This window comes from Emydura macquarii, unplaced genomic scaffold (genome assembly GCF_026122565.2).
Source record: "Emydura macquarii macquarii isolate MOO-44397 ecotype Brisbane River unplaced genomic scaffold, CSIRO-AGI_Emac_v2 contig_1253, whole genome shotgun sequence".
NCBI classification, from domain to species: domain Eukaryota; kingdom Metazoa; phylum Chordata; order Testudines; family Chelidae; genus Emydura; species Emydura macquarii.
In genome coordinates, this window is record NW_027131390.1 from 81,175,509 (window position 1) to 81,192,558 (window position 17,050).

General features: G+C 38.5%; 1 protein-coding gene across 2 annotated transcripts in view; it reads right to left on the reverse strand.

The window, feature by feature from the left end:
- The window catches only part of TANK (TRAF family member associated NFKB activator), a 34,080-nt gene that overhangs the window by 13,669 nt on the left and 3,361 nt on the right, over positions 1-17,050 (reverse strand). For both annotated transcript variants that reach the window (XM_067549372.1, XM_067549373.1), the window contains exons 2-4: positions 10,795-10,941; positions 7,215-7,323; positions 6,094-6,224 (exon numbers count right to left, since the gene is read on the reverse strand). In XM_067549372.1, coding sequence (XP_067405473.1) covers positions 6,094-6,224; positions 7,215-7,323; positions 10,795-10,893 — 339 coding nt within the window. In that variant the 5' untranslated portion in view covers positions 10,894-10,941. The remainder of the gene's footprint in view (positions 1-6,093; positions 6,225-7,214; positions 7,324-10,794; positions 10,942-17,050) is intronic.

The window sequence follows — 17,050 nt, forward strand, 5'->3', positions numbered from 1 at the left end:
AATAATTAGTTTAAAAACAAGGTCAATGGGAAAGATAGACAAAGAATGCCCCAGGGAGAAGCTACATTATGCCATATACCTGGCTCCAATGGGATAAAAGTTATGTAACTGAGTAAAGAATTAGGCCCAACGTATACACTGTTCACAAAAAATAAATAAACCAGTGCTTCATGAAGCCTGTACATACATGCAAATACAATGTACTATAGGTACAACATGTAGATGGGATGGGGCAGAATGGAGAGGAAAGGAATGAACACAGGAAAGCCAAGGGGTTCAAACAGAAACTTTTGGTTTATTTATTAAGAGTCCTATGCAAGAGTGAAGAGATGTATTTTGAGATGATGGGAGCAGGATCCTAGATTGAGGATGCAATAGAGAAGGGTCCAGCCCCTGGTGCAGAGATACAAGGAAGGGAGCGTGTGCAGCTAACCCATTAGCAGAGCCCCAAGAGGCTGCAGCAGAAGTAAGAAATAAGGATACATTCTGGGATGAAGTTTAGAGAATAAATGTTTCTATATTTAAAGTCACAATTTAAACCAGTTAGTCAGTGCTCCACTCCCACTCCCAAAACATTACTTAGTCCATAGTAGGCCCTCCCTTTCCTCAGTGAGCCACAGTTAGCTTCCTCCACTCACTGAGTAATCAAAATGGGCTCTCTCCACCACAGGGAAACCCCTCATCTTGCTGGCTGAAGTGCTAGCAAACCCAGTTCCCCTGATGCTCTCAACTGGCAGAACAACCCATTTCTAAAGCCATTATCCTATACCTGTATATGCTGTTTTCTTTCTGATTATTCACTAGACCTGGAAGGCCCTTCTTGGCGCTTCTGGCAGCTGTTGAAGGACCAATTTCAGTCCGTTTCCAGGACTGGCCATTAACCCCTTTCTGTCCTTGTCCAGGATGAGATCATACACCCCTGACAGGAAGCAGAAAGAAGTCTAGGAGTCCAAGGAATGGGATGAAGAGAAGAGACACAGCAAAAAAAGGATTAGTCTTGATGGGACATTAAGTCTAGGAAGGAAGAGATTTTTGTACTGAGTTCTGAAATGGATAGGAAGTCTGAAGGTTTTAGACAAAAGGTCATGTGTTCCCAATTTCCAGAGAAATAGGAGGTGGTTCAAAATATGACAGCTAAATTTGAGTTTGATTAGGAGGGACTTAAGGAGATCAAAGGAAATAATCATAAAAGTGAGAGTAGAAGGCACTGAAAGTTTCAGTACACAAGGTAATATTTGATGTGGATCAGGTTAGCAGGGGATAAACATTTAGTGAGCTAGGAAGCAAGTATGAATTTTGCTGAAGTTTAGTACATAGGTTCCTGACCACTGGGGTGAATGCAAGATGGAGATGGTGGTGTTTTGGGATTAAGGTATTCTTACCAGTTTTGAATGTGCTGAAGTTGAAGGAAGTTATGGTGTAGCCAGGAGTTGGATAAGGTTGAAGTACTTAAAGAGTGAGGAAAGGGCTGTAAGAGTAAAGGTTATAAGGCATAAGGAAGTCTGAAAAACATTACACAGTAACGTTAAGGAAAAAATTGTACAAATTGCAAAGCAGGCTTAAGTATGAAATGTATCAAGTACATTAGAAACAGGCAAATGTGCAGCAACACTTAGTTCATGGCTCCTTCAGCTCCTGCACACAACTCTTGCAAAGTCTAAATAGGTTTGTGCTCTTTTTGCTCTGGCCAAAAGTCAGGCAAAGCAAGAGAAGCACAGATTACAGGAGTGCCCCCTGAAACACCAGGCAGTTCTAAGCAAACACCAGAAGCAGTGTGGGAGTTGCTCTTCTCTTCCTCTGGTAGGAGAGCAAAGGCAATGGGGTATAAAGAAGGCAGAGAGAGGAGAAATTGTCAATGGGAGAGTCACTACATACCAGCACAATAGCCTGTTAGTGTACAAAAATGAGCATCATGTTGTTGTGAAGAAGCTATTTCATCTTATACGGATGAAAATCAGAATTGCTGTGTGCTGTCAGGACATCACACCAGGATACGTCTTTGGTCTCGGATTAGTTTGTCTATCCATCCATAGTCATTACATTGCCTTTCCCATATCTTACAGACTCTATAACAGTGACAACTGAACTCTTAAGAACTAGAGTCACCAAGACTGATTGGGTCTGGATGGCTTCAACATCAATGTGGGAACTCTTCTAGATTAGTTTATGAACTCATGATATATTTCATACATCTTATATCTGATGCTCCCAAGACAGCCATGGGACTATCTAGGTGGTGTCTGGCTCAATTAACATATCTGGCCACGTTCTTGATCTTGTGCACCGGGATTGGCAGCAAGGATAGAAATGACACCTTTGACAGGGACAGATCATGACCTTTCCATTATGACATACTTATCCTGTCAGGGCTGGGACCTCTTTTAATGGTCCGTCCTAGGAAGCTAATGCAACAGGAAAGATTTCAGATGGCTTCAAGGAAGAATGCTGTTAAGCTGACAAACTGCTATCAATGGCCTTATGGAACATTAACCATCTTTTGTCTGACTATTAATAATTTTACCCATAAAATCGTCCCATTCCCCTGCATCAGCTTCACAGCTCACCTGGCTAATTTTGCTTTGCATCACTCCACTGGTGCACAAAGGAGGCTTAAAGTTGTCTCAGATAGGTAGGTCCACAGCTGGTATAAATCCAGTGTAGTCATCTTTTCATCACCTGCTCCCATCTCAAAGGTAGGTGGCAAGGAGGAGGTATAATGGGGTGAGATGGGCTGGAACATACAGCACTCAATAGGACTGCCCCAGCTAGCATATCTTAGAGTAGCCGCTCAGGCTGCTTTAAGTTGTGCTGGGGTCCATTTCAGTGCCAGGATCTGGGGCACAGAAAGGTGACTCATAGTACATTCCCCGCTACTCTGCTTATGCTCTGAACAGATCAGGACCTAGACCACTAAGTCTAACTTATTGCAGCATAAATCATTTTTGTTATCTTATGCCCTGGCTGTGCCAGAGGTGTAGAAACATTTCTTCCCCCTGCTGCAGCATCTAAAGTCCTAGAATATTTATGAGAAGAGTGTGAACAGCATGGTCAATATGGGTGTTGTGTCTTGTCTTGGTTGGGGAGTCAAGTATTCACGTATTGACAGTAAGTTTACGCTGATTCACATGGGACCATTTGCCTTTGTGGTGAGATCTGAGTCTATGGGAGACAAATGTAAGGTCTTCTTCTTAGGTTTCATCTAGTTTTGCCTGCAAAGATCATGGCTGGGCTGAGGAGCTTTGAGCTGTGACATGAAAACTGAACTCTTGTCCTTCCTAGTCGATAAAAATCTAGCTGGGAAATACGCAAGACTATCACTGGGACACAATGGGATGCTGACCCCTTGGTCTGCTACAGCAAAGCATTGACAAAGAACTCTTAGTCCTTTTAGTCATTCTTTACCATCTCTTGGTCCTCACAATCATGCCAACTATCATCTTCTCTAATTTCCTTTTTTGAGGGAAGATTGGGGAGATGGCTGTGGTAAGGTAGTTCTGGTAATAAGGGAGTCCTCATATTTCCATGACTTCAGTTTGGTTTTCGCCTGGATGTGGTACAGAGATTGCACCAGTCTCTTTGGTTAATCCCCTTTTGGGGTGGATGAGGATCACATTCATGATAGTTCTTTTGGACATAGCAATTAAAAATACGAAGTACTTAATGGCAGAATAGCTCACACACCTGCAGATTCCAACAGAGAAGACAGAGTTGCTCTTGAGAGGCTATGAGCTTTCCTCTGCAACAGGATCCAGAGGGATATGTTGAGCAATGCCTGTATGTCCCAAAGGCACTCTCAAGTATGGCTGTATAGTATTCTATTCTGTCACCCCTCTTGATCACTGTGTAAGAATGCCAATCTGGGAAATTGTTTGGGTTGCAGTATCAACAGAATGCAGATGAAATAGAAAAACAGGGCTGAGTTTTACCAGCTCTGGATGGTGCATCTGAGTCTCTCTGAACATCTAAGCAAAAAACATTTTGAACTGCTAGAAATTAGGGATTGATCCTACACCATTAAAGTTAATGACAACATTCCCATCAACTTCAATGGGTAGAGGATTGAGCCAATAGAAAGGTTCCAATGGACACAGGTGAAGACAATTTGCATATTTAAGTGAAGTTTTAGGGTAGGCTGGGCAATGTTCTAAACACTAACCAGAGACAGAATGAGGGGACACAAACAACATTTTAATTTAAATACCAACACTATGGATTTATCCATACTGAATTTGTACATCTAGTGAGTATGATAGTTTTGTTAGGGATGTAACAGAAAGTAATTCATGGGGTGGAGGACAATGGCTGTGGATATAATTTACCTGGTTTGAGGAAAAATTTGATGGAGGATTTTCCAAAAAAGTCTAATAGTAAGTGATACTATATATATATCTACTATACTTGGGTTAATAAAGAACTGACTTCTACTGAAGACATTATTTACAAGCAATTTAGATTGGCTGGGGGTGGTAAATGAAATACTATGAGGATCAATTTTGTTCAGTATATACCAAAGATCCATATTAAGTAAGGGATTAAATTTACAACTGATACATTTTTACTCATGCACATCATTTTGTAAATAAAAGAGATCCCTGAACAGCCTAGGAGCAGGTACAGAGAGGTAGTTTATGCCTTGAAAAGAAATATGGTCTTGTGGTTAAGATACTGGACTAGAACTCAGAAGATCAGAGTTCAGTTCCCAGCTCTGTCATAGAATTCCCGTGACAGTGTAAGCACGTCACATAATCTCTGTCTCAGGTATCTAATCTGTAAAATTGGGATAATTCACCCATTCTTTTTCTGTTTAATTTATATAGATTGTAAACTCATCAAACTAGGGACTGTCTCTTAATATTTGCTTGTAGAATACAATTACAATGAGACCCCAATCTTGGTTGGACCTCTAGGCTCTATTGGAATACAAATAATAATAATAATAATAATGAAATTCAATACAGAGAAATGTAAAGACTCACAAAGATGTTTTGACAAGGAGTTAACTCTTCAACTAAATTCTACTCTCAGTTTCTAATTAAATACAAAAACTACTCAAGGCAATTATATCATGGGGTTATGAATGCTAATCCAGAAACGGAGACCATATTAGGATGAGCTTCTTGTATCCTCCTTTCATTCTAAAGATGTCCTTCGTAATAATAAAATGAAAATGCTTATTAAAAAACACTAACAGTCTCAAATTAGATTCCTACAAGATAATTAGCAACTGTCACTAATCTGATAAAATGATTTTCAAATTAACACATCTGATTAAAATGTGCTTAGTTCACACAAATGCAGGATTACTTAGTCCATAGCTAAAATTTAGCAAACAAATCCCCAAATTAAACTTTTTTAATATGAGTTTTTGGTTTTACAAGGTTTATTAAGACAACACTGTTGGGTCATACCCAGATTGAAATTCAGCCTTATGGGATGTGCAAACCCCAGAAGACACAGCAGGCTGACCAGTTCAGGGAAAGGATCACCTTAGTGCACAAGGTCTGCTCTGGGTGTGGGAGCCGCATGTAAATGACTTCCTACCTCCTGAACACTGCTGCTCTAGTCTCATCTCTGCCATCCTCAGGAGGTCTGTGGTGAAAACCCTTACGTGGCTGCAGCAAACAGCAGGTAGGAGGGAAAGGAATAGATCCAGCCAGTTTAGGCAGCAAGTCTTCACTTTTCACCCCAATCACTTGCTGGTGGCAGACTTGCTAAGTTCCCCCCACTCCCTTACCCCCGCCTGCATTATGACAGGTTCTCATGAGAGAAAGAGGGAGCGCTCCTTCTTGTGAGGTGAAGAAATAAGTGAGCAGACAAATCCCCCCTTTCTTTCTCTGAACTCGACATCATTCCCACGAGCCACACTGCAAAACAGCAACAGAGCTGGGAAGAGTCAGAGACAGATCATCAGCTGGTGGAAATCAGCATAGGTCAACTGACAGTGGTGGAGCTCTGCTAACTGACATCAGGTGAGAATCAAGCCCATAAGACCCTGGAAAGGGGGCAGCTATGGGCATCTCTGAAAGCTCATTTCTCTGTGTAGGGCCTTGAGGCATAGATATAATCAGGTTAAAGACAATCAGGTTACTGTACCTTTAACAGTTTCTCTCTTTGCATTGCTAGTTTCAGTTTTTCATGGAGCTGATCAAAAGTTAAATTAGGGAAGGTGTCATTTCTCTGTGTTTCACTATCTTCAGGCACCAGAACATGGCCATGTGCACCACCTGTAAAATAAAACAGCGCTCTGAGCATCGCTGCATTTTTTCCCCCAACCATGTTAAGAATTTTTTTTAAAAAGTCTTGGATTAATTTGATATTTTCACTGGACCAAGTATCACTTTAGATGCATATTAAGTTTTATTTTAGTTTCCTTTATTTATTCCTTTATTTGGCCAATAGAGGCCAAATTCTGTCCTTAATACTGGGACAGATGGGCAAATCCAGCAATAAAGTACTTATATATATTCTTGAACATAAAGCTATCAGCTTTGCTGACATTTGTGAAAAGGAAAAGCATTCGATTGGTGCGAATAAATAAATAAATATTCACAAAAGTGCTTCTACTGAAAGAGTTCTCATAGCCATTTTGAAAAGTTTATTTCCATTACATGTAGAATAGATTCAGATCATTAAGAATGTTCACTGACAATTTGAACAGAGGAAAAACTCCAGTTTACAAAGCTTAAATCATCCAATAAGTTAAGAGTGCCATGTGACTTTGTTGACCAATCACACCACATAAAAAGGAAACACCTATCATATCCAGTTCTAGAACAAACTATAGTCTAAAACTCATTCACACAAATTAGTCAAACAATTGTGATCAATATTAATAAAAATAAATAATATCCTGTTCAGGTAATTTCTAAGTACAATCAACAACTCTTCCAGCTCTACTCACCCAAAGTCTACTGGCTTCAATGTGAGCAAGCTCTACATCTTTTAAAAAATCCTCACTATTTCTTCTCAGAGAAAAAATAAAAAGGTTTCCAAACATTTTTCATTTTACAAACAGAATTTGAAAATGCAAAAGTATATTAACTCTTTCTGTTCACACAGAACTAGTCTTATTTCCATTAAGTATAGCATTACCTCGGAGTCCTTTTGTAGATGCATATTGTAAAATCTGAAGCAATAAAGAAGTCAAAACTATCCTGCAGTACAATACAGGATAAAAGGAAATTCATATAAAGCACACAAATTAAAGTACATACCTCTGTTAGCATTCACAGGAGCCAACTGTGATTTAAGTTCTGTAATCTGATTTTTTTGTAATTCTATCTGTTCCTGCTGTTCATGTATTTGTTTCATATAGTTTTCTGTCTGCAAATACAATAATTTAATTAGCATGAGTCTTATTTTATTTTGATCAAAGGCTTCAGTTTTAGTAGACAGAATTTATCAACTTTTCTTTTCGGATGCCTGTGGCTATGGTTTGTTCACAAAAGCTCAACAGTTGTCACCTGTGACAAGTCTAATTTTATGTCTGTACTGATTGGAAGAGGTAAAAAAAAAAGTACTAGATAACCAAGATTTATAGCAATCTTGTTTCAACAACAGAGGTAGTATTTATTCTGACATTTACAAGAGACATTTTTCAGTCATAATCACAAATTAAATTATTTGTGTTTTAAAATTAGGATTTGGGTATTTATTTATTCTTTCACAGGTTCGATTAGTTACCCCAGTTCTAAATATATGAGGACACTATCAATTTAATTTTTCAGGAAATAAATCTAGATGTCCAAGTAAAGATACTGATTCGTTTTTTAAAACTTAATTTGAAACAATATTGTAGTTCCACACCACATACTTGATGTTTGCTGTTTAACTAAAATAAAAGGAATAAATATACACCTCTACATTTAATATACCAGACTGCATGTCTTTGCTACCTTTGTCTTCCAAGACTTCTGGAAGAGGAGAGGGAAGGCCCAACCAGCAGAGAAAAGAGATAAAGAATAATACTGATCAGCTACTAACTTTGCCCGACCTCCTCCCCTAGCTTGACCAGCCCTGTTAGGCCAGGCAGAACATAGAAGAGCACGGAGCTACTCCAGATGGATGAATATTAGTCAACCAGTTAACTGAACAACAATCAGGTACCATTCAGGTTGCTGAATAACAGGGATATTAAAATATATACATGATTCTATTAGCCCATTCTTGATGTTCAACACTAATAGTGCTGAAGTTATGTGAGAAAACTTGTGAAATTCCAACAAGAAAGTTTTAGGAGGATTATTTGAATTTTTTTCTGAAATTAAGATATACATCACTGTACAGAAAGAGTTGGGGCAGGATGAGAGGCTGCCCTGAGTTAAATATATGTAATTAATTAGTTACTTCACTCTTAATTTACCTGTAAAGTAAGCCTCACTAAATTAAAAATACTTCCTATTAAAAAGATGCACTTGTCCACAGAACATGCAAGAATAAACCTACAATCTGACTAAAAGTTACTCTAAAAAGCCAAGTAATTGTTGTAATATGAAAGCATTACAAAAAAAAAAAAAAAAGTGATCATAGAGCAGTACACTCCAGCAAAAGACCTCAGGAAGCAGAAAAATCACTGAGAACCAAATTGAAAATGTACAACAGCAATGTCTTGTCAACACTTCTGTACAGAGCACAGACATGACAGCTAAAACAGACAGAAGAGAAGATGCTTTTGACAGCCAGTGTGCACAAATTATTCTTTGAGTCAGATGGCAGCAACAAGTTACCAACTAGAAGATCTGCATGACAACCAACTATCCATCTGCATCAAACACCATCTGGCCAAAATGACTCTGGCTTCTGTGTGTTTGACATGGCTCCCAACTCTAGAGACTGGCAAAACAAGTGGCCTACTAGTAACTTTAGTAAACTGTTAACAACAGAATGATGGACAAGCCAACAAAGTGCTAAGGCCATAGAGTGAACAGAGGAAGAGGAAGGAAACATTAGTGCAAGCAACATATGTGGGTCATCCAAAAAAATCTTGGGTTTGATAAAAACTGCAGTATCTATAGGTTGACTTCCCTTAGGAAATATTTTTACCGCTAATGGTTCTCTTTTTCACTCAGAGAATCTGATTGCTGAAGGTTAATTAGGGCAAAGACTTAAACTATTATGAACCCTTCATGAAAGATCTGCTTGTTGCTTGTCTCTGAACAAAAAGAAAAATGCTCAACAAAATTCCACACAAATTTGTTACCGTACAATACTCACGTTCTCACCCATTTGTTCCGTATGTTCTAATTTTCCTCTGAGCTTTAAATACATTCTTACGGAACAGCTTTTCTAATTTCTTGTTTTGAGTGCAGCATACCCATATCTTTAGTTTGCTGCTACATATCCAAGTACAAAATTAAGTTTATGATTTAGCAATTATTTCAAAGAACACAGTTAGAGCTTAGAAGCGTCTCAACTTTTCTAAAAGGAGCTGCCTTTTAACCAAATCAGTTGCAACACTCAATAAAATTGATCTAACTAATTAATGCAAATTCTACAGTTGCTGCTTATGGAAAGCTGTTTATAAAGAACAGAGATTTAGATGAGCATTCCTAGAGGGAAGATGTGATTTAATAAATTACACGTTAACTCTGCAGACTGTGACTCTGATAGATTGGACAGTGGATGGTTAACCATAAATCCACACATGGCTGATATGAGACCCGTTCTGCAAGTGTGCTTTGGTCAGTTTATGTTTACAGTGAGGGTGTGGAGGGCGTACTAGATTTCTGTATAAAGTATGCTTTCTGACACATGTTCCCTCACCTCCAACTCCATTATTTCCTCTTTCAGAACTGTGAGATAGTTTAGGGCCCATGTTCCTCTATCAGGCCCCAGCATAGCACCTCCTTGAATTGTGTGTGAACTGATGAACAATAGAATCTCTCATTCAAGAGCAGGATTTGAAATGCTCTACTATCACAAAGCCACAAACTGCTGTTTTTGCAGAGCATTGAACTGTATGTATGACTAGCAGTTCCAGACAACTCATGGAAATGTGTTGTCTCCAACAGGATGGCTGCAACATATCCTTGCAAATGCTTGTTAGCATCATTCCAAAAAACCTGAAAAACCCAAAACGCTCCAAACTTTCAGAATCTTCCTTGAACCTTTCCTTTTCACTACTTCACTGTTGTATAAAAAGGATACAAATATACAGATTGGCTCCTATATTTTTAAAAGTGATACCTAAATTACAAACTGTTTTAAGATTAAGTTAATTGAAAATACTTAGGACAGAAACTGTATCTTTCTATGTGCTTGTATAGCATCTAGTACATTGGGGTCTTTTTGGGCACCACTACCTCAATATAATTAAATATGAATAACTTGTAAGGCACATCTTTCTGTCAGCTAAGTGACAATGTAAAGAACTGTCTGAAAAATCTTCAGATTTCCCTATCAATTTGTTGTAAAATAAGAGTAAGACAAATTAAAGTAAATATTTTTCCATGAAAGATAGATATTCTGTAGACAGCAAAGATATATTTTATATTTTTTTAAAAGACTTCTTTGATTATCCTTCATAGACAACCTTTCTCACATCTAAAATCATCTCAAAATTACAAATAAATAAAAGATTAAAGACATGCCAGACAGTACACACACATTTCCTTTTATTTTCTTTTTTCACACTGTAATATATTATTCCTTGATATAGTAGTTTGGTTTATTAACTGCATCTTTAACAAGATGCACTGAAATTTCTGTTGCTGAAATGAAGCAAAATTGAAATCTCCACATTTATCATGATTCTTGACAGAAGGGATAGCTTTAAAAGCAAAAACCAACACATACTTTTTGCTGCAGTTCTTTCACAGCATGGTCTCGATCCATGCATGCCTGTCGAAAGGCTTCATAAGCTTTATTAAGCTGCTCTCCAATATTTTTATCCATACTTCCCAGCGCTGTCTCATCACTAAAAAGATGGACAAAGTAACAGACCTGAAAAGTGATCAGACAGAAAAGGACAATTAATTAACAAAGGTAAATTTGAGAAACAAGGTGGGTGAGGTGATATCTTTTATTGGACCAACTTCTGTTGATGAAGGAGACAAGCTTCCAAACTACACAGAGCTCTCCTTCAACTCTGAGAATAAATACAAGGTGGAACAGATTGTTTAGCAAAGGTAGTTTGCACATATTCTAAAGGGACCATGCAAGGTGGTAGTGATAGGACAGAAATGGGGGCGAGGGGGCAGTTAGTGAATTACAGACTGAGTTAATAAGCCATAAATCCAGTGTCTCTGTTTAGTCCATGATTTTTAATGTTTAACAGTCATTAATTTAAGTTCCCAGGCTTGTCTTTTGAAAGTGTTGTGCAGGTTTCTTTTGAGGATGAAGACTGAGAGGTCAGACATATAGAGAGAGATCACTTTGTGAACAGTGTTCATCCACAGGTGATAGGGTGTTTTTATCTTTTATCATTTTCCTGCGTGAGTTCATTTGAATTCATTGCTATGTTTAGTTTCACACAGGAAAATGATAAAAGACAAAAACACCCTATCACCTGTGATGCTCAGAGCATCTTTCCCAGACCTGAAGAAGAGTCGAAAGCTTGTAGTTCAAAAGCTTGTTTCTCTCACCAACAGAAGTTGGTCCAATAAAAGACCACATCCACCTTGTCTCTCTACTATCTGGGGACCAGCACGCCTATAAATACCACTACATTAAAAGGTAAATGTGTAATTCTAGCACCTACGTCACATAACTTGCATCAACATCAGACCTTTAAAACGATCAAGTACATGGAACAAATGATCAAACATCACCTAATGTTATGTACTATGGCCCTGCTCATGCGAATGCAGTGTGTGCAAGTGTGGGCCTGAATCAAGGCTTAATGAACCAGTTTGATTTTGGATCAAGCTATATATGCACTTGCCTAGTCTCACTGTGTAATGCACATGTTTAAGTGTTTGCAAGACTGAGTCTGTGATGTATATCATCAGCTTTCTGATTTCAACAGATAAATGTTGAGGAGCTTAATGATTATTCAACTGTCCAAATACCAGAAAGTTTTCTATTATGGAACAATAAAAATCACTAAAGTAAACAATGTCACATGGATACATCCCATTCCCTATCATATCTAAGAATGACAGTATAAGAAATCCTTCAATTAATTTCAGAACACCTTTTATCTATAAGTCAACAATACCAAGCAGTGAAAACCAGCAAAAACCTAGGACCTGTTGTATTAATTTAGACGGAATAAATTGGTCAGAGGTGTTAACATTCAACAGTGTTAAGCAAGGTCCGGGATTTGGTATACAGAGACCTCAGCCTGCTTAATATCATGACAAACAAGCCATTAACCATTTATTAAAAATACAGAAGAGGAAAAACAGTTAAAGCATCTGAAGTGTAAAATATTAAGTGAAGCTTTTATTTCAACAACATTCTTCTTCCCTTTAGCTAAGGAGAGTGTTAGAAGGAAAAAAAAAAACCTTGTTTGACAGTTTTAGATCGCATTAAAGATTGTATTAATTGTCTTTTTGAGCAAAAAGAGAAGAAGTTGGTTTGTATGAGCAGGAGCTGTTGTTGCTAAAATTCAATCCTATTCCATTTCAGATGGCATTTGGGATTCAGCTGGAGCTGGTAGGGGTGGCAATGTCATCTGGACCTCTTTCTCTGGCTCAAATTGGTCAGGACATCCCTCAGGATTAAGATAAATAAGGTCCAGGGTCTCAGGTGATGGGGAGGGAGCAGCAGTCATGTGGGGAAACTTGCTCCTGTAGCCTCCATTTGTCTGTGCCCAATTTTTTTAAGGGCTTAAAAAGGGAGTGAATTGATGGAATAGCCTATCCCCTCATTATATGTCTACCACTTTGGTTTATTAATTTCCAGACCCATATTTTCTTGTTTACTAAATCTGACTTGATTAATACAGTCTGATTTATCTCATTAAGTTTTCTTGTTTGCACTAATCTAGTTTTTCTCTTGGTTTTCTTGCACCTCTTGTTAATCAACAGTCTTTATTGAAAATAACGGCCTACTGTATTTTCCATAGTAAATTCCTAAGCAGGCAAAAGTTATAGACCAATTGCCACAACAGACTTTCTTCACATAATGGAATATGTATCAGGGTGGCTTACCCTGTAAGGGCTGGAGGGTCAGGGGTTAGCCAACTCTGATTACTTTAAAGAGGTCCACCTGAGAGGAATCAAATGATTCCCCACAAAGAGTAGCTGGAGGCTGCAGTCATCAGCTGCAGCTTGCTCTGGGATGAGAGAGTATTAAGAGTGAGCAGGTGCCAGCAGCAAGTTGGGACTGAGACTCCAGCCAGGTAGGGCTTCCAAATAAGCTGCCAAAACAGGCAAGGCCTAGGAGGAGTAATAGAAATGAATGTTTGGTAGAGTTTGTGTTTCATTTTGAGTTAAACTTTTGTGAATAAACCCAGACCTCCTAGAGGAGTCTTTTGACCACAGAAGACGTGCATAAGGGACCCTGACGAGGGGGCAACAGAGGCAGAGTACTGCAGTGTGACCTCTGGCCACAAGGGGGTACTCAAGAGGCAGCCAACCCTGTTATAGGATGTCTATTTATTTTATGTAATGAACAGATCCAATACCAGTTCTTAGAGCTGGAGAAAAGTGCCCTCCACCCACTCCAAACAAAACAGTCCTCCCTAGGACACAATTAAGTGTGACAGACTTCCATTTCAAACAGCATGAAACAATGCCATACATCTTTTGCTTATACATTATTGCCAAAGGAAAATTAATTTTACTATTTAAGAACAAACATTTCAACTTTCCACGATACACAGAAAGCACAACACACTGTTACCCTGCAGAGAAATAAAATGCACACATTACATTGCTTGAAATATCCCCAAAAGCTCCCTACGGCTTCAATCCACCTTTTTTTAAACTACAGAATAGGATTAAATTTTTACATTTTATGTGCTGTAGGAAACAAGTGGGTAAATTCACAACAAAAGTGAAAAGAAAGAGTAGCAATTGGAAAAAAAAAAACAAAAAAAACCCAGTAATTGCACCATTTCAGCTCTTTCCTCAAGCAGGGTCAAATACTTGTGTGGTTCTTCCCTTTCCTATGCAGACTAGAGTCCGCTCTCTCTATACGTCATACCATATGTTCCTGAAACTTGTGGAGGAATCTAGATGTAGTCTTAGAAAGGGTGAGCCAGGGAAAGGGATGTGCATCTTCCCACGTCTGGACCTTTGGTGGGAGATCCACCAAAAACTCAACTTGAAGTGGTACTTTTTGTAACATGCCTTCCATGCAGTAGAACCTTGGGGGGGACGGGGGGAGCAGTGTTGGGCCTTTGCAGGGAGACTCCATTTGAGCAGCACAGTAAGCCTCTACAGTGATGACCCTGGCTTGGGGAGATCCTCAGATCAAATGGTTTTGGGAGTAAGGCCAGCTGGGTCTTCCACTAAATTCATGTTAATGAGGTGGCTAGACAGACATCTATTGCTACAGGAATTATGATATGAAAATTAAAACTTAGTTTCAAATGAATTAGAATTCAGAAGATGCCCCTGAGTCACTGTTCATTGTTTCTCTCTAAAGACAGTTTACAATCAGAACATCCACATTCAGCATGACTGTGATTTAATAGTATTTCTGCCACTACAGCACTTTTCTAACATTGTTTTTAGGTGTTAAAGAGTGAGATTAGGCAAACTTTAAATGAAACTTCAGTTCAGAAACACAGAAGCAAAAGTATTACTGTACATCACAATCCCTGCTACACCAATTAAACTCATGGTAAGCTTCAAAGCAAGGAGACTCTGGGGGGAGAAAAGGCAGAATACACAAGATAATCTTTCATACTAGAAATGTTTCAAATATAAATTTATGCTTTATATCAGGTTTTTACTAGGAAAAAATAATCAAGTTCCTGATCTTCCAAATAGAAAATAGTCTGGGTTTACAGATGTGAAACTAGTAAGATGACAAGAGGCAGATTTCAGTATGGGAATTTTTAGTGACTTATGACTTCAGATTCATATTTAAACCTATGCTTTGCTTAATATTACTATCAGGGAAAGAAAATTTAAATAAATGCAATGGATACTAGTTTAAAACTACACATTAGCAGGCTGAAAAGGTGATAGTCAAAATATACATCTATGTTTATGTGTATTCTTCAGTATATAAACAAGACCTGAACAGGGAGGCAGAAAAAGGGAAAGTACAACATGCATGCATGTGACTGTGATAAGGTGATACCCACAATTCTGGAATTGTTGCTAGTAGCTCACCAAGGAAGTAAGTGGACAGGTTAATCGGTGCTGCAGTGCTTTAAGAGGGAATGCTAGTAGACTTATCAGAAAGGAATTAAGTATAAGCAGATGTGGGACCAAATTTCCAGAAAAGGCTCAGCACACACACGTGGGGTCAGATTTAAAAAAAAAAAAAAAAAAAAAGCTCAGCTCCCCGTTAGACAACTAAATAAAGTGGCCAAAATTTTCAAAAGGAATCAGCAGGTCTCCTTGTTCTTAAAAGGAGGTGCTGGGTGTTGAATGCTTTAAGTCTGGCACAACTGGGTGTTTAGCCCTTCTAAAAATTCTGGCCAGGTAGGCCAAGTCCTCAGCTGGTGTAGACTGGCATGGCCCCATTAACTTCAAAAGAGCTGCAGTGATTTACACCAGCCAAGGCACTTGGCTTAGTATTTTAAAGACAGTTATATTTGGGTCTTATCAGCTTTGAGAGTCACTCTCACACTGTATATAAATAACATTGTTACAAATATGCTAACAGGTACAAACACACACATTGTGTTTTGTATCAGAAAAAGGAAATACACTTTACACAGCACTTAAGGTAGATCTCTCTTCACATTACAGACCACCTATGGTTGTGATTGCTTCAGCTACCATAAACCAAATAGGGTCAGGTTAAGTCAATATTTGCACACAAAACAGCTAGGAAAAACCCAGGTGCTGCAGGAAATGGTGTTAGTGATTCAGAAGGTGGCACTATTGCTTCTGAGTCAGTAAATTAACCATTCCCCCCATATGGTAATCAGGGGATGCTACACAATTTTTGTATTGCTATAATTACTTAATTTAGGGGTGTGATCTTCTACTGAAATAGTTCTTAGTGCAACCCCTCATGTGGACATGGATATGCAAGTATAAAGGTGTCTTATACTAGTACAGCTGTTTCCCCTTCCTGTATGGGGAATAAAGCACGTTTATACTGATATAGTTGTGTCCACAGAAGAGGGTGTGGGGGTATAACTGGTATAGTTAAAGCAGTTCAATTTGTATGTGTAGATAAGCCCTTATAGAATACTTCAGGGGTCATCTTTCAGCTTGTAAACCAGAAACCTTAACTGTTGGGTATATATCTTGTATCTGTTCTAATTTGTTTGATTTATTTTAAATGGAGAGAAGATCTCTCCGCTGCAGAGATTGTATTTACTTTGTGGCCAAGTGCAGCATACTAAAGAGGAGAGACTCACAGCGTGCTTCCTTGTTGGGACCTCACTCTTGTTTTTTAGATATAAAATACAGATTATTCTGTCTGTAAACATATGGGAAGAAAAAGAATACTAACTATCTGATCATTAAATCTCAAGTACTTTTCACAAGAATTAAGGATGACAGCAACAGTGACTGTCACATTTCAATGGGTGTAATTATATTCTGCCTACCTAAAATTCCCACTGTACATGCGGTTGAATAATGTAATCCTTCACTCACTGTTGTGGAGCACTTCTGAGTGCTGTTGAAGTGAATGAATTTCAGCCCAGAAGCAGCTGCACTTTTGTAGCAGGTGAAGCGATTTCTACATACTAGGTCCTGAAATACTTGGGGATATTCAGGAATAAAAGGCACTATATGGATGCAAGATTATTATAATATAAGCAGCTAGGTGAGCTTGCGTTCTATGAAAGGCATCATTTTCCTCCACAATGCAACTGCTTGCAACTTAAGGGTAATGCATACTGCCTCAAGGCATCTTGTATAACGTACACTACTTCTTTCCCTCCCCAAAGGGTAGTAGTCTTCCACTAAATGGAATATTCCTCACTGTAGTCTATAGATTGTTTTTGAAGAGATGAGTAGGCAATTAG